Source organism: Echiichthys vipera (genome assembly GCF_963691815.1).
Source record: "Echiichthys vipera genome assembly, chromosome: 7".
Taxonomy (NCBI): domain Eukaryota; kingdom Metazoa; phylum Chordata; class Actinopteri; order Perciformes; family Trachinidae; genus Echiichthys; species Echiichthys vipera.
In genome coordinates, this window is record NC_139832.1 from 20,774,516 (window position 1) to 20,797,337 (window position 22,822).

At 39.8% G+C, this 22,822-nt stretch overlaps 3 protein-coding genes across 18 annotated transcripts in view; 1 reads left to right on the forward strand and 2 right to left on the reverse strand.

Annotated features, from left to right (window-relative positions):
- The window catches only part of tspan33b (tetraspanin 33b), an 18,749-nt gene extending 16,746 nt beyond the window's left edge, over positions 1-2,003 (forward strand). The window contains exon 8 of the mRNA XM_083916770.1: positions 915-2,003. Within this exon, the coding sequence (XP_083772896.1) occupies positions 915-983 (69 nt within the window). The 3' untranslated portion in view covers positions 984-2,003. The remainder of the gene's footprint in view (positions 1-914) is intronic.
- ttc38 (tetratricopeptide repeat domain 38) lies at positions 1,507-12,958 on the reverse strand. The gene is made up of 14 exons (XM_083916769.1): positions 12,885-12,958; positions 12,483-12,560; positions 12,299-12,380; positions 10,500-10,671; positions 9,510-9,683; positions 6,727-6,802; positions 6,224-6,343; positions 6,013-6,072; positions 5,732-5,770; positions 5,186-5,267; positions 4,572-4,737; positions 2,534-2,693; positions 2,023-2,096; positions 1,507-1,642 (listed from the first exon to the last, which is right to left on the reverse strand). The coding sequence occupies exons 1-14, from the start codon at positions 12,909-12,911 to the stop codon at positions 1,555-1,557; spliced, it is 1,398 nt and encodes a 465-aa protein (XP_083772895.1). The 5' UTR covers positions 12,912-12,958; the 3' UTR covers positions 1,507-1,554.
- An 808-nt stretch (positions 12,959-13,766) lies between these two features.
- The window catches only part of mical3a (microtubule associated monooxygenase, calponin and LIM domain containing 3a), a 96,395-nt gene continuing 87,339 nt past the window's right edge, over positions 13,767-22,822 (reverse strand). For 12 of the 16 annotated variants that reach the window (XM_083917439.1, XM_083917437.1, XM_083917441.1 and 9 more), the window contains 4 exons: positions 21,902-21,967; positions 17,048-17,147; positions 15,884-15,957; positions 13,767-15,803 (listed from right to left, as the gene is read on the reverse strand). In XM_083917439.1, coding sequence (XP_083773565.1) covers positions 15,619-15,803; positions 15,884-15,957; positions 17,048-17,147; positions 21,902-21,967 — 425 coding nt within the window. In that variant the 3' untranslated portion in view covers positions 13,767-15,618. Of the gene's footprint in view, positions 15,804-15,883; positions 15,958-17,047; positions 17,148-21,824; positions 22,300-22,822 lie in introns of those variants that run through there. The other 4 variants (XM_083917438.1, XM_083917444.1, XM_083917440.1 and 1 more) reach the window with 2 other exon arrangements.

The following is a 22,822-nucleotide window of genomic DNA, read 5'->3' on the forward strand; positions in this document are numbered from 1 at the left end:
TTTATAAAAGATTGCAGGCACTCCCTTGCTGAAAGACGCTGCCAAAGTGTTTTTTCTTGCAGGTACCTTAGCAGGCCGGTTGTGATCGACTGCTGACTAAAGAAGCTTTTCATATTCTTCATATCCTGTGCGGGGGTTAATTTGCAGATGGTGAACCAAGTTCGTTGTCGAGCTGTTTTGACAGCAACCACTTTCCAACATAGTTTGCAGATTACGATCTTTTGAGCAACATCTGTTTTTTTTAAAGCCAATCCACCCCCATGTGAGTGAAGATGATCCACATTAAGCGATTAAATCTTACAACGTCAATTCCGAGAATGGTAGAGTTTGTGTTTTGTCTCCTGGCGCTGTTTGTTTTCTCATGTTTAACCTCAGCCATAAATGCAGCTACGTTACCTTATTTTTTTTTTGTTGAACAAATGCGTGAACACGGCATTTGTTCTCAATGCACATGCGCCGCAGTCAGGGTTGTCAAACTGAGATCACATTTCCAGGCCAGACACACACAAAACCCTACGACAAAACCACCCAAATATTTTGGCTGAGAACAGTCTAATCTAGCAACACCAGATCAACAATCAACAATCAAAACACGTCTCAAAAAGGCATGTTTTGATTGTTTTTTGTAAAATGAGGGACATACTCAATATTGTGATTTCACATATCCTTAAAACAAGTAAAATACCATCGTAGACGATATAACGCACACCCCTACAATACGTATAAAGTGTTATACTCATGTTAATATGACTATATAGTAACTTCAAGAGACACGATCCAAAAAGTCTTATCTCATTTTCAAACATTTGCTCCCTGTGGCAAATCAGCACAAGGGACCTTAAGAAGCTCGGCACAGGCTGTACGGTTACAGAGATTCTGTTCCATAATCTAAAGTGGCTGCTGCTGTCCTCTAGATTGCAGGCATCGTGCTGTCCCAGATCCTGATCTCTCAGATCCAAGATGAGATTACCTCAGTGTTGTGAGAGTGGGCCGGCGCAGGGGAGAAGAGGGAAGAAAAGGACTTACAGTACTCTGCTCAGCTCATCTGACATGTGCAAGGGCATCTTTTTTACTGCTACTGTATTACTGCGACATCTGAGTACACATTCTTAATGTGCTATTGCCCATGGGCATAGAAGTTTGGCGGAAGATTCAGGTAGTCATCAAATGCAAAGTGCAAAGTGTATATTTATTGATTTTGAACATGGTTTTGTATTAATCTTGACATGAGGATTTTATTTCTGAAAAGTATTCATATTTAAATGTGATGTTTGCTAATAAAATTCAATAGAAGAAAGTTATAGTGCTATTTATTAGATGTGTCAGTTTTGTTAGTGAAAAGAATCATGTTGTGATTTAAAGCTATTTGTTTAACATTACTGTGTTTAATATATTAAAAGATCCAAGTCTACATTGAAATTAAAGCTGTATAGAAAAGTTTCAGATGTTTTGATAATAGTACCAAGTCTCCTAAAGCCAAACACTGGCACATCATATTATGGTGTTGCTTGATGTTTTCTGCATGGGAACTTCTACGCACACCTTGCAATCAGTCTAGTTGTGAAGAGACAGGGCTCTTTGCATCAGACGATCCGTCAGAGGGGAGTTCGGCTTTGTGGCATCGCGCTCCACCAGAAGACATCTGCAGGAATTCAGCACAACGCAGAACAGTACAAAGATATGAACACATATTTAGAGAGACAAGCTGAGAGGCTAAACTGATCAATAATGAAAGTATAACATGGTGTAGAGAAAAAAAGATGTTGTTTACATAACCCGAGCATCCAGCTTGTGTTCTATATGGACAGTAACTAAAGAAACCTCAAGTGGACAGCAGCCCCAATGGCAACTATACTGCATCATGATGAAATCCAGTACTTCACATAGTGCAAGATCTTTCTTTTTTCTCCTGTAATCCCTCAGCAGACTTTGACATACAAACATGGATGCAAAGATGCACAACACTGAAGTTGAAGAAGATTGAAGCATTCTGTTTGGCCTGACACCCCTGCTGTGCATTACCTTCCTAGTTTCTGATGGTGCTTGTTCTCCGATTTCATGGCTGCATGAATAAGCAGTTGATTGAAAACATCCCTCTGTGAACAACATTGGACAAACCCATTAGTAAACACAATGCTGCTCCAACACGCCATATAGAATCTTTCTGCCCTTTTGTGCTTATACTGTATGTACTGTATACTGTTGGACCTTGGGGAACGGTTTTCTCAACACAAAGAACATAAAATGCACGAAGTCCATCAGCATCCATCACAGATTCATTATTCATACACTGCTCCACATTCTCACACTATGTAGTACATTCATGGCTCTTATGCAGAGTGTTCTTCACCTCTGGCCTGTTTCACAACAACAGAGATTTCTGTTTTACTCAAGAAGTACACAGTATCATCAATGATATCTAGTAAAAAAACTGAAGCCTCAAGGCTGTACGCTTTTCTTCTGTGAAAAGAGGTTTAGTTTGGACTTTGATTTTTTCTTGTTTGCTTTAAGTTTATCACAGTAAAGGATTTACCTGTGCATCACTGCCACCTATATGAACCATGCGGTAGCGTAAAGGGTGCAGTAGCTCCACCGTTCTATTGTAGTTGCCCTGGTCATACTCCATCATGGCCTGGCACATTGCTATACCTATAGTCTTTGCCAGCTGATGTTGCTGATTTTCCCCTGTCTCTCTGTGAAGGAAAGGAGTGGTTTATAATGTTAAAAAATACATTTCTTGGTATATTTAATATTTTTCATCATATACTGTACCAGTACCACCCACATGACTGTTTTTCTAATGAGGAAAGGAAATTCATCCCTCCTGGTAAAACTAGCTAGAGACCACATCTAGTGCATTATGGGGGCACTCATATCAAATTATAATGCATTCATATTGCCTTGTGATGTCTACACTCATGAGTACACGTTATGCTTCCTGATGCACTGTATCAACATGTATAATAAAAAATTATGGATGTGACATATAATGATTTATATGTTCAAGTGACTTATGGATGCTCTTGACTAGTTGACTAGAGGTTGACTAATGGGGCTTATAATACATTATGACTACTTATACTCACCTATACACACCTCAACAATCAGCTGTAGTAAGGACATAGAGTATGTGAAATTACATGTCCGCATTTTAACGTCTCAAAAAAGAATCACTTATGATGCAGCATAGACTATTTCAAATGCAAGCAAATGCATTATACTCTATTTATCACCAGTAATGAAATGTTATCATAACATTATAAAATATGCATTATTATAGATGCATCAATGTGAACGACACTTTATTTAATACATAAAATCATAACTCATGATACTGCATGGAATTATTATAGCACAAGTCCTTCCTAAAGCTGATTGCTGAGGTGAGTAAAGGTAGTCAGTCAACCTCTAGTTCATAACTAGTCAAGCCAGGAGCATCCATGAGACACTTGAACTTAGAAATCATTATAAGTCACATCTATAATATTTTATAACTGCTGATCAGGTGCATCAGAAAACATTTTGTGTGTTTATGAGTGTAGTTATACTAAAGCGTTATAATTCACTATGAATGTTTAAATAACAGGATTTTCACAAACTACCTTTTAAACAATAAGGGGCTATGGAGATAAAAGCTAGGGTTTACAGGCAACTTCCCACAACTAAATATTCCTGTAATTTTTATAGAGGAAACTAAGTTCAATGAAATGATAGCAACGGATGATGAAAACAAACACATGTAATCTCCTTGATTTAAAAAAACATTTACATCAAAAAACAAAAATTTACAGAAAAAGCTCCAGGTTGGTTTATTTCTATTACAGACTGACAAGGGGTATTAGAGTATTACTCTACTGCCCTGTGAAAGACATAAACATCTGAGCAGGATTCACTTCACTAGAAGGCCAAAGACTCCATGGTGTTGTGGGGCTTTCTTGGATTAGCTAATGCTTTGAGCCACTGCCTGATTGTAAAGGAAGTATGTGAAATGATATTATATAGATTATGTAAAGCTGTTCAAGCCTTCCAAACCAAGGTAATACAAGTGACACAGTATATATGCAAGTGATGAAATTAAATGAATGCAAAGCTCAAACGTGTCCTCACGTCTTACATCACAATTCAAAGTACAGCTGCTGAAAAGAACACTTCTGTTTCTTTCTTGGGAATACAAAGCTGCCTTCCCCCTGAAGGTGCATCATTCCCAAACCCTTGTGACTTGCGTTATATTACATAACACTGGAAAACACGACAATTTAAAAAACTGGTTTTAAGTGGCAGCTTTTCTGTGGGTTGTATGCCGGACAAAATGGAGAGCACAGGATGTTCATGGTCGAGATGCCAGAATTCACTGTAAACCACAAAACTCCATAGAGGCAGCATCTGCTACAGAGGGAAGACCCCGGTCTCTGAGATGGAGTGCAACTCTGAATTCTCTATCTGACTGCATCCTCCATCCTACGCTCAGGCTTGTTTCTGTCTCCGTTTTACATAAGGCCTGTGTGGCTCTTATGTAAGGCTGACAGAGTGTTGAGGTGTCCAGTGAAGAGAGGAAATGGTGCGGAACTTACTTTGCCAATTCCTGGAGGCCCTCCAGCAGACGCTGAGAAGTCCTGCTCTCTTTAGCTCCCAGAGACACCATGAGGAAGTGGAGGTCGTTAAACAAGGTCACGTGATCATCAGTGTGAGGCTCCGTTACCTGTAGCAGTTCTCGCCAGCGGTCCTTTACACACACACCTGCACACATACACCAACACAAATATGGCTTGAAGGCTGCATAAAGCGCTAAAGAATTAAAAAAGTTGTCAGATGTTCTGCAAATTGCAACACAGGCACCTTTAATTTCAGATTAATGAAGTATGATAATTGAGATTATCTCACCTCATTAGCAGTTGTATTTTAAGACCGTGCTATCTTAAATTACCTAAAATTAGACGTTGTAGTCGCCCTTCAGCCAATTAGCAACACATTGACAAATGTTGCAGCACCTGCATCAGGCCAATCGGTGTAAGAAATGCCACGCATCATTTCCAGAATATTAATCAAACTCTGATAAGTAGAGTTCAAGATATCGTATGTGATAGATGGACCATAAAATAAAACTCCCTCTGCAATTTCCTCAATGCAGACAGTAATTACATTGCCAGAGCTACTTTGTGAACTCCCATATCAGCCCATATCTTACCCTCCATTTCCAGTCTGCAGAGCATTGAGCTGGCATCTACAGTGTCCAACATGGACCCCGTGGCTTTACAACGTCTGAATACCTATTACAGGACACATTTTTATTATTCACCTTGATACACTGAAGGTTGTAACATGTAACTGCCTCCACATCATTAAAATGAATACAAATAAAAAAAAACAAAAAAAAAACAAACCAGTCTGTCTTGCTGGATTCCCTTAAGGTGGGCGGTTAAACATTCATGGAATTCATCTAACTTCATGTAAGAATTTCTGTTGTGTTCAAACTTATAGCAGTGTTAAGTGACATCAGGAAATGTTCTTGTACAGGACAGGACAGTTTAGGGGATTTGCTTCAAAACAGTCCTTCCTATTTTTAGAGTGAATAAAATAATAATCAGCTTTGGCAGTTTGCCACACACACCAACAGCACATTGCTTTTAGTCGTTATCCCCTGTGTGTTGATTCATGCATGGCTCTTGAGTGTGTATGTACTCGGACAGATATGCCATTAAAGTTTGGATGCAAAATTTCAACACAAACCAACCTGAGAATCGTATATTTGGAGAGCAGCCTCGTATTGCTCCTGTGGAGGAGGTAGAAGTGAGAAAGATGAATTCAAATAACTCCATACTGGAGAACTAAGCAGGGTTGATAGATTGTGTTGCACAAATGCAAACACAAATTAATCTTGCAATATAATCAAATACAGACTTCAAATTACCCAGGGGAAAGGATATCATAAATACGGTCTCAATGAAATAAGTTCCACAAACACTCCTATTATCAGCTATTCGCTTGACTGAGAAAACTCATTATAATCTTTACCTTCTCGATGAAGTATAGAGCCCAATGCCAATAGTTATGACTGGCCAGCACATCAGACACCTTTAAATAAAACAATACATATCTGAAATATTTTTCCTAAGGCTATTGCTATTTGTGATTTAATTCAGTAGGCTCTGACAAATAGTACAAGGTTGCTGAGATGAAATTCATCAGAAAAACACACTACTAAGGAACAGCCAAAAGGTTGTACCTGCCAGTCTTTCTCTCTACTTTCCATGAACATCAAGCCTTTGTCCACCTCTGCTTTCATCTCATAAACATGGGCTACAGAGTGGACAGACCAAGCATCATCTGGAGTCAGAGCGAGGCCCTGCACAAGAAAGTTTAAAAGTCAGAACACTCAATACAGGTGCTGAAAAAAGAAAATTGTATTTCTTACAACAGAATAAAATGACAATTCCAAAATAATGTCATGCTCAAGTCTCATATCACTATCTTTTGTTTCGTCTATGACGTTCCTCGATCTTTTTTCAAGTGCCCCTACTGCCATAACTAATTTGTATGCATTACGCATTCAGCACAGGAGAGTCGGGTCGCCTAAGGCTGGATGAGCTGCTTATTATTGGTATCTGACAGCAAATTACTTGCTGAATTGAACTGACACACAACCGGAGCAGGCACAGACATTCTGGACCAGCCGACTAATGACAACAGTGTGTGTACAACAGACTATAATGGAGAAGAAAATCTCACCTCCATGGCTACTTTCTCAGCCTGGTCATAGAGGCGAGTCTCCAGGAGACCAAAGGAATATAGTCCTTTCAGATAGCTGAGGGCACAAACACATACACACACACACTCTCTCATTACAATATACAGGTCAGAAGGAAGCTAAAAACGGTTTGTGAACATGCCTCGAGCAAGAACAATGACAGCTACAGGCCATAAATGAGAGGAATCTGAAGCGACCTTGCTTTTAAAAGAAAGTCCCCATGATCATTATATTGGTGTCAACTTCTGTGCGTCATCACCAACTCACAGCATTGCTATGCAGGAATATGGGCTTCACTGTGGTAGTATTGTGAGAGCATATGGATTTGTCTCTGTTGTGAGGAATGAATGTTATCATTAAATACTCAAATATGAATTGGATTTTGCTTGTTCTGATTCATCTATATACAGTACTTTGACTATGTGTTGAGAGGACATGCATGATTGCAGGTGAAGACTGAGGCTACCCGTGTGTGAGACTTTCCGCTCAGCAGGACAGTGTGGTACAATTACCTAAACAGACTCTCCTCGAAATACTCTCTACCTTCTCAGTAAGAATCACTTTTGTTATAAGAACAAGTTCACCGCACCCTGCACTTAACAGGTACATCTGTGTTTGCGCGTCCTTGTGTGGCTTTAACCTCTAAACATTCCAGCTGCTCAACCGAGTTGGCCCGATGACTTTTTGTCTTTCAGAGGCTGTAACCGGTTAAGTCTTAAAGCTAGAATATATTGGTATCAGATGAAACTAGACGATCTAAGGAATCTAGTGGGACCAATCATGTGACGCCAGCTTGCTGGAAAGGATGGAAAAACTAGCATGGCCATTTTTTAAAAGGGTCCGTTGACTTCTCCGTTGAATTCTCACTCATAGAAAATGGGTTCTATGGGTACCAGCCATTCTCCCCTTTACAACTATACCAACACTATGCTGATCCCAGGAAGTTTGGGGCAAAAACCGTGCAGTTTTTTTTCATGCAGTATGAATGTGCTATTTTCACCTATCCTAAAGTGGTTTATTTCTGCTTCTGGGATCCCTAAACTGTCTTGAAATTGCATAAATTGGGTCTGACTGGAAAGCTGAGAACTTGTGGATTCATTGAGCCCAATAATATCCGTTTGTAATGGTAGTAGCCATTTCATTTTCACACAGTGCTGAGCTGCATCTTAAGTTAATCTTTAGGTTCTCAGCTTTCAGATAATGTTTACCGCTTCTATGTGGCAGCTACTGTTAACCTTTTATGTACCACTGAACATCCCCAGTCCCCCACTCTCACCCCCAGAAAGTTAAATGGTTAATGATACTTCCTTACAGATTAGGGATGGGTGTGAGTGATCAATTCCTTGAGTAGTCCTTGTTTCAAATTAACTTGATTGGTAAACAACAGCACTTTTTGTGCACAGCACCTCTTGCTCCTGCGCTTGACCCTAAACACAAACACCTTCAATTTTTGGAACCATTGCCTCACCTCACCATCTGAGTGAAGTTGTGGGACCTACATGACGGGGTTACTGTGCAAGGCCCAGGCGATATAGAGGAGGAAAGCAGAACAGAGCGACTGGACACCCTCTTTGGGAAGGACTACTTTGAAAATATGGATGTAATCGAGCTAGAAGCTTGTTTCAGTGAGCCATGCATTCGTCCTAAGCCAAACCCACGTGAGTGGTGGCAGTTCAACAGGTACCGGTACAAAAAATTAAGCTGATACCTGCCACCTCTGTCCCAGCGGAGCACATGTTCTTCACAGTGGGATTGATCATTAACAGAATGCAAATGCGGATTCAATTACGTTTTTGTAAGGAAACAACGTTTTGAAATTATGATTGTGAAAAAATAAATCCTTAAAGGGTAACTAACTGTTTTGGTGCCTGTGCATCTTTATTCCTGCAGGAAGGTAAGTTGCCTTCTAAAAATAGATTTGAAAAACGAGTACTCGATTGGCCCTTGAGGAATTGATGCAATCCCTCAATCTTGGAATTAACTACTCATGCCCAACCTTACTACAGATTCTACATTCCTATGAAGAATATTTCTATATGCCTATGTAGAATCTGTTTATAGAGATTACTGCCACAGTGCACTTGTATTGTTTTCACCTTGTCGAGCAAGCCACTCATTAACGCTTGTTTCTCTTGGATCCTTCTGTTGGAATACGGACCAGGCACCTTTAATTGTGCCTTTTATCCGTAAATTTGCATTAAAAAAAACAGCAAATATCCTTTACCAACATGTTTACTTTCTGAGCTTTGCTCCGACGCTGTTAGCACGTGATGCGCTTCGTTGGCCCGTAGGTTGGTGATAGACAGATGGTTTACCCAATCAGCAACCAGTATTTTCACCCCTTCCCAAAAGATCTCTAAACAATAGTTCCTAGATGGATATGGTGGGCAAATGCTAAATATGCTAATCAATCCATCTGGCAGAGTCAGGTTAACCTACTGTAGCAGGAACTACATTTGTCTGTCTGTCTGTCTGTGGATATATTTTATCATTACTACAGTGTCATAATCGTTCAAGATACTGTCACGGAACTTCACAGGTATGTAGACATCAAAATGAAGGTTGAGTTTGAAGTGGGGTGGGGTTTAAAGAAGGGTAGGGTAGTAGAGGAGGGAGGATACGTAAAGCCTGTACATCCAGCTTACTGTGGTGACATACAAAAAAATAAATACATATAATATATATAATACATATAATACATTAAGGTCCCTTTGAGTTAAGTGATCCAAAATGCTTCTCTTATAATGTGTGCTGTCTCCTGTACCTGGACAAAGGCATATGTGGTTTCCAGTGGGGTAGCACCCTTGCCACAGAGTCCCTCATCTGAGTCTGGGCTCCCATGTAAAAGTAGGCATCATGAGCAAACTTGAGAGCCAGCATATCAGTGGGGTGATCAACTAGAATGTCTTCCCATACATCACAGGCCCTGGGGAAATTTCTACAGAAAAACATGAATCAGTGTTAAAGATTAGACAGCAATGAAGAACCATAGAATCACAAAGACATATATACGATTTGTGCTGAATGGAGGGAACTAGAGGCCGTTGAAATGCATGTGTCCTCTAAGACAATATTGAGAAACAAAATGTCCTCTCAGTATAACAGTATATCATACTATACCATGGGGAAATAAGACACTGCAAATAGATCCAAATATTACTTCCAAAGCTGCATCTGAAATTTACAGAAGAGTCTCCGGCACACAATATAACAGAGGACTGCTGTGGATCTCAAGTATGACTGCATCACAAGGGGACAGAACAAGAGGAACTTGGGGATGAATGGATGTTGCCTGATGGAGAAAATATTCTTGTAGTCCTCTACAAAGACTCAGGGGTAGAGTGGGTCACCATTCAAGATGGTTCAATCCCTGGTTCCTCCTGAAGTGTCCTTGGGCAAGACAACAAATGCCATACCCCCCCCCCCCCCCCCCCTTATTTCTATTTTGGTCTATTTAGCTTAACCTTACAGGTTACACCTATACAGTAAGTATGTAGGCATTATTCCAGGCAACTCTGGGAATTACTACACTCTATGCTGTATTTTGAAGAAATGGAAATCATATTGAGGAGATTTTTATATATGTTTTAAAAAGCCCCAATGTGGCAGACATCAATGCATGTTGGAATCCCCTTTTACAACCTCAAAGACCACTTGAGACCTTCTGGTAACCACTGACCCTTGTATGACCAATGTCTTATTCATCCCTCTGTTTGGACTATATTTCCTGAAGCAACCTGATTCTGGATCTTACCCACGTGAAAAGAGCTCCATAGCCTTGACATGGAGCCTCTCCCTGGGAGAGATGTCCTGGCTGTTGGCCAGCTCCACTGTTCTTCTCACAGCGCTTGCCAAACGCTCATTCAGACGGATGGAACTTGACGTAGAAACCAGCTCCAGCCCCGTAGTGATCACGTGGCCCATAACTACAGGGAAAACAGATAACACTGGTCTTTTCTATTGGACTTTTTAAATTAAAAATAAAATGTAAAAAAAGAAAAAAATCATATGCACTTGTAAAAGTTTTCCTTTTGATGTAAAGCCAGTGCACCTTTAAGTTAACTGCCTTCATTACTTAAGCTAGGCATTCATGTTTATTGGGATGAAGTTAAAGCCCTCAGGATATTTTATTTTAACTTGGTGATCCATTCATGAATTACCACACAGTACCACACCACACAGTAAACATGAATGTGGTTCCAAACTAACTAATAAAACAAACAAACAAATAATGTTTGACAAATGCTTCGTTGTTTTTTTTATCCACAGATAACTGTGCTCTAATTAAATATTCATATATATATTTACTAGTATTCATGTCAACAATGTGATTCAATTGAAACTTAATGACCTCAATTTGTTTGTGTTATGTAACCACAACATTTGAATGGTTTGATCCTGATCCTGTATTTTCAGCTATAGTTAAAAGCCGCTTGCAAGTTCTCGGGAGCATCAATGATTGATGAACCTGCACAACAACAGCTTGATTCATTTGCATGAACAACAATCAAACATTTAAAAAGCTTGAGAGCTCACACTAAACACATGGTGATAAACAGCAGCATCTTTATAACATTGATTACAAATCATACAATTCCTTAGTTTTACAGACAGGGACTGATCAATCTCTGCTTCTCAAGGTCAACAGGTCAATGCTTTTGCTAAATACATCACAGCACAGAAAGTCATTGCTAAATATCCAAGGCATATCAGACGGAGACAGACATTGCAGACAAAAAATAAAAAGTGCACCAGCGGTAAGAAAGTTTTTTAGTGTGTAGGGCTCTGCAACACATTTCATCAATTAAAAGGCCATCATAGGGGGCACTTGATGGTTTTTTTTTTCTCCTGGAAGGGCACCCTAGACAGCACTTCATCATGTTTACTCCATTTAAGGGCACCCTGGAGAGCACTTTATCATGTTTTAGCTACCATAGGGGCATCCACAAGGGCATATTTTTTCATAATTAATTATCCCAGTTAGTCATTTCAAGTGAGCTAGTATGCAAAAGACACTGAAACTGGTTCACATACAGTAAATTGATTGCAGTCATTAGGAATTTTATTAAATACACCTGTGCTTTATGTGCACCTACGTTTTAGAACACGTTCAAATATCTATTAGGAAAATGTTTGTTTAGCTGAGCAGGATCTTTGTGTTTTACAGGTCAGAGTTCCTTCTATTTATGTGCTTAGATTACGCAGTGTGTTAAGCCTAATTTTACACTGTTTAATGACCCCAAAGCATGAGAGATAAGCTTTTTATGATTATTACAGCTAGAACTTTGAGTAACTGACCTTGTCAATGTTTATTTAAAGTATGGAGGGTCACAGTCATTTTTTAATTAGGCTATTTTAGCAGTGGATATATTTAGCACAGTTACCTTCATCCCTTCCTTGTTTTCATATCCTAAACAGTGATTTGCTGCTGTCTCCTTTAACACGTTTTTACTCTGCTGCTGCCTGAGTTCACACGTCTCATCAGGACTTACCTGGTTAAGAAAAAATGTTAAATACATTAAATAAATAATGTTTGACCACATATCTGTTTACCGAAGTTAGGGTCAGCTGCCTGGATAGCAGAAAAGCATCCTTCAAATCCTCCCAAGGTTTCATCATTTCGCCATTTCACAAACTAGGAGCCAAACACAGTCGAGATGTTGTTAAATGTAATTTTAGTTTTGACTGGTACAATATCAATGTGTGTGTGTGTGTGGGGTAAGTGTGTGGGTGTTACCTGAGTGAGTATGGCGTCATATAGTTTGCAAGCCTCATTACTGCTGGTGGACAGAGGAAGAGCACCTGCGGTCCACGCCTGTCCGTAAGGGACAATATCGGTGTTAGGTTTACAAGTATTTATACACATATATTTAAACTCTGCACTTCTTTGGTTTCCCGCCTGAGAGTTCATGATTCAGTTATGGCGGACATTATACTGTATTTCGCAAGCTTAATGTGTATGCAGTGTAAACTCAGTAGGCGAAAGCACTTTCACCTCAATACTATTTTCCTCATTTCACAACATGTAACGTTAGGTTTTCCCGTTTTTTTAAACCACATATGTCGTACAATTCTTTACCGAAGTATCACTTCATTGATATAACGTTAGCTACTTTTTTTCGGTAGCCCTGTCACTAACCTTGCAGTCCCTGAAACTTGAAGCCATGGTTTCTGAGGTGCAGCTCCCAACTTTCAGCCTTCAACCACTGCAGCTCACACCGGCACAATAGTATCCGGACGTTCGCTTAAGTTGGATACCTTTCAAAATAAGAGCACGAACAAACTGGATTCGTCGGACCAGTCCCAGCCTGGTCAGATGCGTACATGAGCTGGTGAAACGTCTTCCTAGACAAATAACCAAGTCCAGTAACTTTTGACTGAAATTTCTTTGGGGATACATTAACAAACTGTAAGATATATTTTTATGTCATGCTTCTGTTTTTAATCTTGTTCTACTCTTTTAGGGATTGCTTTTTAACAATTAAAAGTGCTTGACAACTAAAATTAATTCTTATAATTATAGTTATTTAGCAAGCCATCCTTGTCCTGTGTCCCTAATGTAATGAAAAGGACTGGACATGTCCGTGTTACCAGGCAGCAAGGGTCTAACCATAGACAAAAAGTTGACTGCCTTATGGGAAGTGTAGAATATGTTTCATGGACTAAAACACTATTTACTCATCCATTGCGGTTAATATAGTATTTATCAAAAATATATATGCTACTAAATATACTTTTTTTTTTTTTTTTAAACCCATGTCGACTGTCTATTACGTAATCCACATAAATTTGGGTTTACAGTTCATTTCTTTATCTATAGTCTTGCATGTAAACAGATTTGAGCCAACTCATTTATTTAGTCAGAGCTGGTAATGGCAGTGGAGGGAAAGCTAAGAGCTCTATCCAGCTAAAAAGTGGGAAATTAGCCTACATTATGTCAGTTTTATCTTATAATTGTAGTTCTAAAACTTGTTTTTAACTATAACCCATTAAAAAGTGAGACTTTAGTGAACCATTTAAAAGAACAACTGCATTGTTTTATTGCCGTATTCAGCATACATCCCACACACCTATGCATTTTAGCTACATGAAGCATTTACATTATAAGTCATGTGTCAACAGAACAGTTTACAAATTAGGATTCATTTTCTTTACATATAGTACAGTTTGCACACATGTTAATAAATATCAATACAATCATGTCAAACTTATAGAACACCATCTACAACAACCCTTAAAATTATATCACTTTTTTTATTCACAGCTCATACCAAGTCATAAATATAGCCTCTAGTGTCTCTGTGCTGTAAAACAGTGACCACCTGGGTTTTTACAGTTGTCAAAAAAAGGATATCAGATTTGACCGCCCACCAGATAAACCATAATGTTCCTGTTTGATGCAAGTTGCTCATAAAGCACTTTGCACATCCCCATTCAAAATCATCTATTAGTTTGTTTGGGGACCTGCTGTATAAAGGTTTTAAAAAAAAATAAAAGTAAAAATCTTGAGTTCCAGTGGGATACACTCATGTGACTACCTACAAAAACAAGCCAACGCAGAACAATAAAACTTAACTTTAGCAGAGATGATGAAAATGAAAAAGGCATCTTGTTCAAGGGCAAAATTTTAACACTGCTGTATACTGATGCAAGTGATATGTAGTGTGTAAGTCCTTGTGGTATAGTCCTCAGATATTGCAGCATATCTACCAACAGAGACAGACCTGTGGCACGAAATGAGTAATGTGAGCTACGCTGATCTCCCATTAACAAACAGGGAAATCGGCCTCATGAACAACAACATAGCAAACATATCTGAAGTGACAGTTCTTATCAACGGTCGGTTTACATCGCTACTGTTTACCATAGTAGAAAACATAAGCATCCAATCTCGAATACGGACAAGTATTTGTAAACTTTAACTGTCAGTGATATACAGTGAATGGCATGTCAAGGAGAGGCCTGTCATTATCGAGCTGTGTGAAATGCTTAAGTGTTCAATTATAGTATATACTGTATGTCTGTATTTTACATCCTAGCTATCAAAGACAAGATCAAGTTAATTGTTGTGCCTGCAGCCTTCATTCCCGGCATGCAATGGCTTCTGGGTGCATCTGAGTCATGTACAAGTGCAAGATAATGAGATTGTGGGCACTGTCCTGTGAATGCAAAACAAAAAAAATCTCTGTCTGTTAAAGGCAAACAAAGATAATAAATACATAAAAACCATGGCCATGTTTAATGAGCCTGTTGTGGTGTCTTTATGGTTCATAAGGACACAGAAGTCAGTTTGTCATCTTCAGCGGAGGATGTCCGTCCTACAGTCGGACTGTTATGGAGAATCTGAGATGGGGACTGGAGACATCGCTGCAGCATTTAAACACACCTCTGTAGCAGTCCTTTTAGGAGAAGAAGGGACCCTCATCTGCCGAAACTGTGATGTGTTTCACACAACTATACACAAAAAAAAACACAATTCTTTACAATTCCTTTACATCAGCAGGACCAAACTGCATTCTTCCCTTTACATTATCGAGAATGAAACAAGTCTTTAAACATTCTCCCAAAAGTCCCCCTGTTTGAAAGGATCCACTTGAAGGCTGGGATGATAAAGCTGTGAATGTACTCGCCTCTCTGCCCTCAGAGAGCGAGAGCAAGCAAAACTGCAAAGTGATTAACTGGGACTGCCTTTGGGCAGAGCGTATGTAAACGTTGCAGACTGTTTCAATGTCTGAGGCAGTTGTAGTGTTTGTGTGTGTTGGGGAAATCTTTACACATTCACTGCTGCAGGTGTTCAACACATCGTTCTGATCCAAAAACGCCCATCACAAGTCAACTCTTTCTCAGCTCGATGAGCAGTTATTTCACTCCCCCTAAGCCCAGTTGAGGTTGAAGCCTTTCGAGAGCATTACGGACTCTAGGTCCTTGTCCTCCTCCTTCTCCCTAAGCCTCTGCTCATCCAAGAGGGCTACCAGGGCATCGCGCTGCTCCACCACCTCCAACATCTCGTTTAAGATCTGCTTCTCTTGACTGAGCTCCTTCTCCGTCTTCAGGTGGTCTGACAGAGGAACAGGAAAACAAGTAGTTAAAGAGAGGGGGATCTAAAAATTGTAATTTAATTAACACTACTGCATTTACCTTCCACAGCCATTCGCTCCCTGAGTTCCTGCTGCAGTCGGCTCTGTCGGTCTTCCAGCTCCAACTCTCTGGCACTTAGAGACAGAAAAAAAAGATGGATGAGCTAAGTTTGTTCTGTGGATGAATCAAAGCTTTGAACTTTTATGTTTTTTGGCTGCATCTTAATTTATTTTAATTATTAGTTCCAAAAAGCTGAACAGTTAATCTTAAAGCTTTCAGTAAAAGATCATGAAATAATGCTTGATAATTTAATGACTTCTCAGAGTGTAATAAAGTTGTTTCTCTAAATGGATTGCAATGTGAGCACATATATCATGTTAAAAAATCATAATGACTTTAAAATAACAACTTTTTTAAACTCATGATGTAATAGTAATAATCATAAAAATAAGAATGTAATAAGTTATTTTATTTTCTGTATACTATTAGGTTATAATTGCCTTGTACTTAAATAATGCAATATTACTACAGGTATTAAATTTTTAGACCAATGGTGCGGGAAACATTGTTTGGGGTGAATTTCAAAATAGCGCCATAGCTATTTTTTAAAATTTGATTTAAATGTTAAGCGATTGACTGACACTGAGCACACAGTACTATTTAGCAATGGATTTTATTTATTCCTTATTTTGTCAGTGTCTATTTATTATATGGCAATAAAAAGCAATATAATGTTAAAAATCCTTTAATAATATTTGTTTTATAACAGTCGTATTGGTGCATAATCCACATTGAAAAATTATATTTTCATTCCAGCTCACATTGTTATGCCATATCAGTAATCTGTGAAATTCTCCCCCCTAATATCGGTACCAGTTTTAAAAATCCCATAGCGGTCGGGCTCCAAAGGAAACTAAACTAAACTAAAAATCTGACCTTGACAAAGTGCTGCTGAAGGTGATCTCAATCTGAGAAAGCACAGCTTATATAGCGTGACTTTGTCTGGTCTTGCTTATTTACACTTATAACTCTGAAATTTTCATTTGATGCGTATATGCAAAAATATGTATATGTATTTGTTAATTATAGTATGTATAGTTTTTTTATTTTATACTCTCACATAACACAAAAGACATCTCAAACTAGATGCTTGGTTTCGACAACAGTATCAGTATAAGTTCATCGATTATCTTATCCATCTCAGAAGCCAAGTAATGTACTTACAATATCATGAGTTCCGACTCATAGCGGACCAGGGCATTTTTCTCCTGCACCAGCTTGAACCACTCTTGCATTAGCTTGGGATCATCCTTCTTGCCCATGCCTGAAGGAGAGGAGGGAGCACACAGTGGGAGTAAGACAACAGATGGCTGGGAAATGATGACACACTGATGTCACATAGACAAGTTCTGACACGGGCAATGCAATGACAGCCAAGCCAGAATGTCCTTCCTGGGGGGGAGGGGGTGGGTGGTGAGGTGGAAAGATGGACTGGACACCAATGTGATCAGTCTCGCCATACTTAAAGATGGCGCACAGAAGATGGCGTGGAGCTCGGTACAGGTTTTCAACTTTGACACACACACACACACACACACACGCACACACACTCACACTCACACTCACACACTCTCTCACTCACACACACACACACACTCTCTCACACAGTTGAGTTTGTGTTTCCCAGTTTGGACTCGGTTTTAGACGTACAGTGCATCCGGAAAGTATTCACGGCGTTTCACTTTTTCCACATTTTATTACGTTACAGCCTTATTACAAATTGTATTAAATTAATCTCTGTCCTCAAAATTCTACACATAATGCCCCATTATGACCACGTGAAAAAAGTTTTCTTGAGAGTTTTGAAAATTTATTAAAATTAAAAAACATGCTCCCTTGTTGAAACTATAATACCAATCTCACATAGTTTATGCTACTACAGGTGAGCGGGATCTGCTAAGTCCCAACAGGGTCTGGCCCCTGCTATATGTTTGTACACTCTTTGGACTTATAAGCCCTGATGACTAATGTTGCACTTTCTCTGTATATAAAACAAAAACTGGAGTGGCATTTATTTCTGCTTTACTGTAGTTACCGTGTGGATGTATTTTACTGTCCATTCCAAATAAAGATACAATTAAAAAAAAAAAAAATTAAAAAACAAAGAAATCATATTTACATAAGTATTCACAGCCTTTGCTTAATACTTTGTAGAACCACCTTTGGCAGCCACTCAGCCTCAAGTCTTTTTGAATATGATGCCACAAGCTTGGCACACCTCTCTTTAGGCAGTTTTGCCCATTCGTCTTTGCAGTACCTCTCAAGCTCTATCAGGTTGGATGGGAGACGTCTGTGCACAGCCATTTTCAGATCTCTCCAGAGATGTTCAATCGGATTCAAGTCTGGGCTCCTCCTGGGCCACTCCAGGACATTCACAGAGTGGTCCTGAAGCCACTCCTTTGAGATCTTGGCTGTGTGCTTGGGGTCGCTGTCCTGCTGAAAAATGAACCGTCGCCCTAGTCTGAGGTCAAGAGCACTCTGGAGCAGGTTTTCATCCAGGATGTCTCTGTACATTGCTGCAATTATCTTTCCCTCTATCCTTACTAGTCTGCCAGTTCCTGCTGCTGAAAAACATCCCCATAGCATGATGCTGCCACCACCATGCTTGACTGTAGGGATGGTATTGGCCTCGTGATGAGCAGTGACTGGTTTCCTCCAAACATGACGCCTGGCATTCACACCAAAGAGTTCAATCTTTGTCTCATCAGACCAGATAATTTTGTTTCTCATGGTCTGAGAGTCCTTCAGGTGCCTTTTGGCAAATTCCAGATGGGCTCCCTTGTGCCTTTTACTAAGGAGTGGCTTTTGCCTGGCCACTCTGCCATACAGGCCTGATTGGTGGATTGCTGCAGAGATGGTTGTCCTTCTGCAAGGTTCTCCTCTCTCCACGGAGGAATGCTGGAGCTCTGACAGAGTGACCATCGGGTTCTTGTTCACTTCCCTGACCAACGCCCTTCTCCCCCGATTGCTCAATTTAGACGACCGGCCAGCTCTAGGAAGAGTCCTGGTGGTTCCAAACTTCTTCCATTTACGAATGATGGAGGCCAATGTGCTCATTGGGACATTCAAAGCAGCAGATATTTTTCTGTATCCTTCCCCAGATTTGTACCTCGAGACAATTTTGTCTCTGAGTTCTACAGACAATTCCTTTGACTTCATTCTTGGTGTTTGCGCTCTGACATGCAGTCAACTGTGGGACCTTATATAGACAGATGTGTGCCTTTCCAAATCATGTCCAATCAACTGGATTTACCACAGGTGGACTCCATTTAAGCTGTAGAAACATCTCAAGGATGATCAGTGGAAACAGGATGCACCTGAGCTCAATTTTGAGCTTCATGGTAAAGGCTGTGAATACGTAAATATGATTTCTTTGTTTTTTAATTTTAATACATTTTCAAAACTCTCAAGAAAACTTTTTTCACGTGGTCATAATGGGGCATTATGTGTAGAGTTTTGAGGACAGAGATTAATTTAATACAATTTGGAATAAGGCTGTAACGTAATAAAATGTGGAAAAAGTGAAACGCTGTGAATACTTTCCGGATGCACTGTAGCTGCTCTTTGGGAGCCACTACCTCCTCCTGTCAGTTCCATCAGTTTGGTTTTTTTTCAGAGTGGGTGGATAATAAGAAAAAAACAAACCTATCAGACATTACAGAGAAGAAAACCCAAGGACCCCATGGAAAATTTCCATCCTCACCTGCCCACATATTGACCAACCAGCAGGAATAAAATCCTGTTATATCCCAGTCATTTCGAGCCGTTTAAGGGTGAGGAAAAAATGCATGAATTACTCTGCTGTCTTTACAAATTCAATTATAAGCTCATAATGTTCACGGGCTGACCTATCATTGAGGCCAATAGGGAAGTTCACACTCCTCTATTAAGCCTGACACAGGGTAAAACATGTTTGCCGCCACTGGGATCATGCATTGCCGTTTTCCTAATCGGCACAATCACTCAGAGCGGAACAGCTGTACACTTCTCCTGCAGTCCGGCTGTATACTGAGAGGACTATGTGGCATGCTTAGAAAGGTCTGCCGCTGGGGTGATGCATTCTTTTTATTTATCTGACTGCAGCAGGCGGAGCCAAGCGGTTTCAATGAAACACCAGAAGGCAAACCTCATACAGCGTGACATACTTAGTTGGGATAGGGGAACTAAAAGGAAAAACACTGTACACATATAAATCGCATGGCTGTGGTCTCGGGGGCTGGCTTTGGCTAATTAACAGACATGGGAAAGAGAGAGGCAAAACTGTAGAAGAGCTGCTCACACTGGAGAGGAATACAGCATGTGGAGACAAAGGAGGAATTGTAAAAGCAAGGCTGAGTTTCCAAACCTATTCTACAAATGGATGTTTTTCTTCGTCTCTTAAACTATTTCGAATTGTTCCACCAGTCACCACCCCTCAGCCCAAAGCTCCGAACACAAAGGATAGCCCTCTGACACAAGGCGGAAACAGCAAGAAAAAAGAAAAAAAAAAACAGATCACACACAAAAGCAGGTTTCTCCACGCGGATTAGAAGCTCAGGCAAAATTTCCACTGACAGGTGTTAGATACGGGAGCAAAACACAGGATCCATTATTATTTTAGGACTTGTCTCATGTAACACTTGAATATTTATAGGAAATCATCACACCATGCAGGTTTCTCACTCCTTGGACCACAAACTCACCTGCGAGCTAGCCGCATATCAGGTGCTCACTGCACAGTTTCATTACAACGTTATGATTACATGACCGTTTAACATTTATTCAAGGGATAACAACTGCAAAAATGGATACTGCAAAGTAAAATGCAGTTTTACAATTAATTTTAGCTCAACAGAAAACGGAACACATGCTGTTGAATTAAAGACACACTACAGCAGAGTAGTTTCCCCTTTGAGTGAATGTAACCTCTTAGAATAGGAAAAAAAATATCAAATAAGTATATTACACCTTATTTACAACTACATCATAGTTAATATTCATCAGTATGAATTCTGCTGCTCAAACTGGAGGCTTTGTCATGTGTTGCTATTCTACAATCGACCATGCTCTAAACCCTGCCACTGAACAGCCATTGCCTTAGCTTAGCAACCGTGTTGCCAGATTTGACTGACACACTGAAAACACACTCATCAAAGTCTAGAACCACCTTACTTGTCATAAGAGTAGCCTTTTTAAAAAAAAAATGTTTTTTTTTGTTGTTGATAGTACGTTATAAAATTAGCAAGTTTTTTTCCCTACAAAGTCTTTTGGAGGTTATATCAAATGTTAAAATTCTTCAAACATATGTGCAGCCTTGACACATCACAGAGCTGTGAGGAATAAAAATTGAATAAGATAATACGTTTCAAAGTGGTTGTAATCAAATGAAATAAACATCTGGTTTTGATGGGCATCAGTTATCAGTCACAGTTATTTATTTTTTTTAACCGCCTAATTAATTAAAAAGTAGCCTAATCTGGCAATTCTGCAGGCCAGGCCTGTCAATCTTTGGATTTCTCTTCAAGATTAAATTCCACTCTAATAAGAGCTTTACTAAACTATAAAACAGTTTGGATGGTAGTGTCTTTTTTGCAAGGGGTACAAGCGTAAGGACCAACAGAAGTAATCAGTCAGAGTAATGACAGCAACTCTGTTTTGCTGAAAATCTACATAAATAACTGTCACAGTAAACAAGTGTAAAAAGAAAAAAAAGAAAAAATACCAACTGGACACTAACTTTAACAGCAAATATTCTGAAGCAGTGAACAGAACTGTGATGAAATGTATACTGTCAGCTTTGTTCAATGTTTAATCATTGTCTTCATAATGAATGCTTTAATACTTCAGTGTGTTTTGGTAACATTCCGGGGAAATCTACTGAGCCTGATCACACACAAACGGCGAGGACAGGGAGAGGAGGAACGCCGGTTTGGAGGATGATGGGAAAAGGGCTCAAGGGGGTTGCCTGGTTCTGGAGATCCTAACGGTTGCCATGGTAACCCGCCACAACCGTCAACAGAGGCGGCGGGGCTACGTTACCTTCAGGGGAACAGCAGGGGCAGAAGGAGAGAGGTCTTCGGCGTTGCATCCCCACAAAGGGCTCAACTTCCACAAGACAGAGGGAAAGAGCGTGAGGGAGTGGCGTAGAGGGGTGCATGGGTAGATGGGTGGACGAGAGATAGATAGTGGAAATAATTTGGAAGGCAGAGCACAGAGGTGAGAGAGAGAGAGAGAGAGCGAGAGCGAGAGCGAGAGCGAGAGCGAGAGAGAGAGAGAGAGAGAGAGAGAGAGAGAGAGTGTGTGTAGAGGAAACAGCATGGGTGTAGGGTGAAGGAGAAGGGCCAGGAGGGGAAAGAGGGGTGTGATGTGGGAAAAAGAAAATTAAGAAGAAAATCAAAAGAGGGAGGGACCACTGTGATAGGGAGAAGATAAATCACCTAGAGAGAGGAGGTGGGATAGATCAGCTGTGTGGTTTGAGGGATGAAAAAAAGAGGTAAAAAATAGGAAACAGAAACCAGAAAAGACAGACTACTCGGAACACAGAAAGGGAAAATAATCCCCCGTTTGATCTTTCATCTGTTCTTCAGATTATGTTCAGTTAGGCAACAGTCTATGTCAGTTTTTAAATAGGAATAGCCCACGAATATGGCAAGTGTTTATCGCAGTACACAATATTACTTAATCCCATTATTAAAGCCATTACTCTACTTCACAGACACAGATAATTGCTTCCTTTGTAAACACCACTTGGCCCATCCGGCTCAATTTGGTGCCAGCGGTGTGACTTTTGAAGTGTAGCTTATATTGAAATTATGACTATTTTCTTATATGCACCCTAAACAGATCTCACAAAAAAGAACATAGATAGTGGTGGCTACCTTAATAAAGACCACAATAATGACTTTAGAATAAATGTAAAAAGATTTGGTGAAAACGTGCAGATAACTGGGGGAAAACAGA

Coding starts and splice junctions, on each gene's coding strand:
- ttc38 (XM_083916769.1), bottom strand. CDS start 12,911: ATGGCTTCAAGTTTCAGGGACTGCAAG. Junction 12,561..12,884: donor CAAGTTTCAGGGACTGCAAG/GTTAGTGACAGG, acceptor CCTTACGGACAG/GCGTGGACCGCAGGTGCTCT. Junction 2,097..2,533: donor TAGGTGGCAGTGATGCACAG/GTAAATCCTTTA, acceptor TGTTGTTCACAG/AGGGATGTTTTCAATCAACT.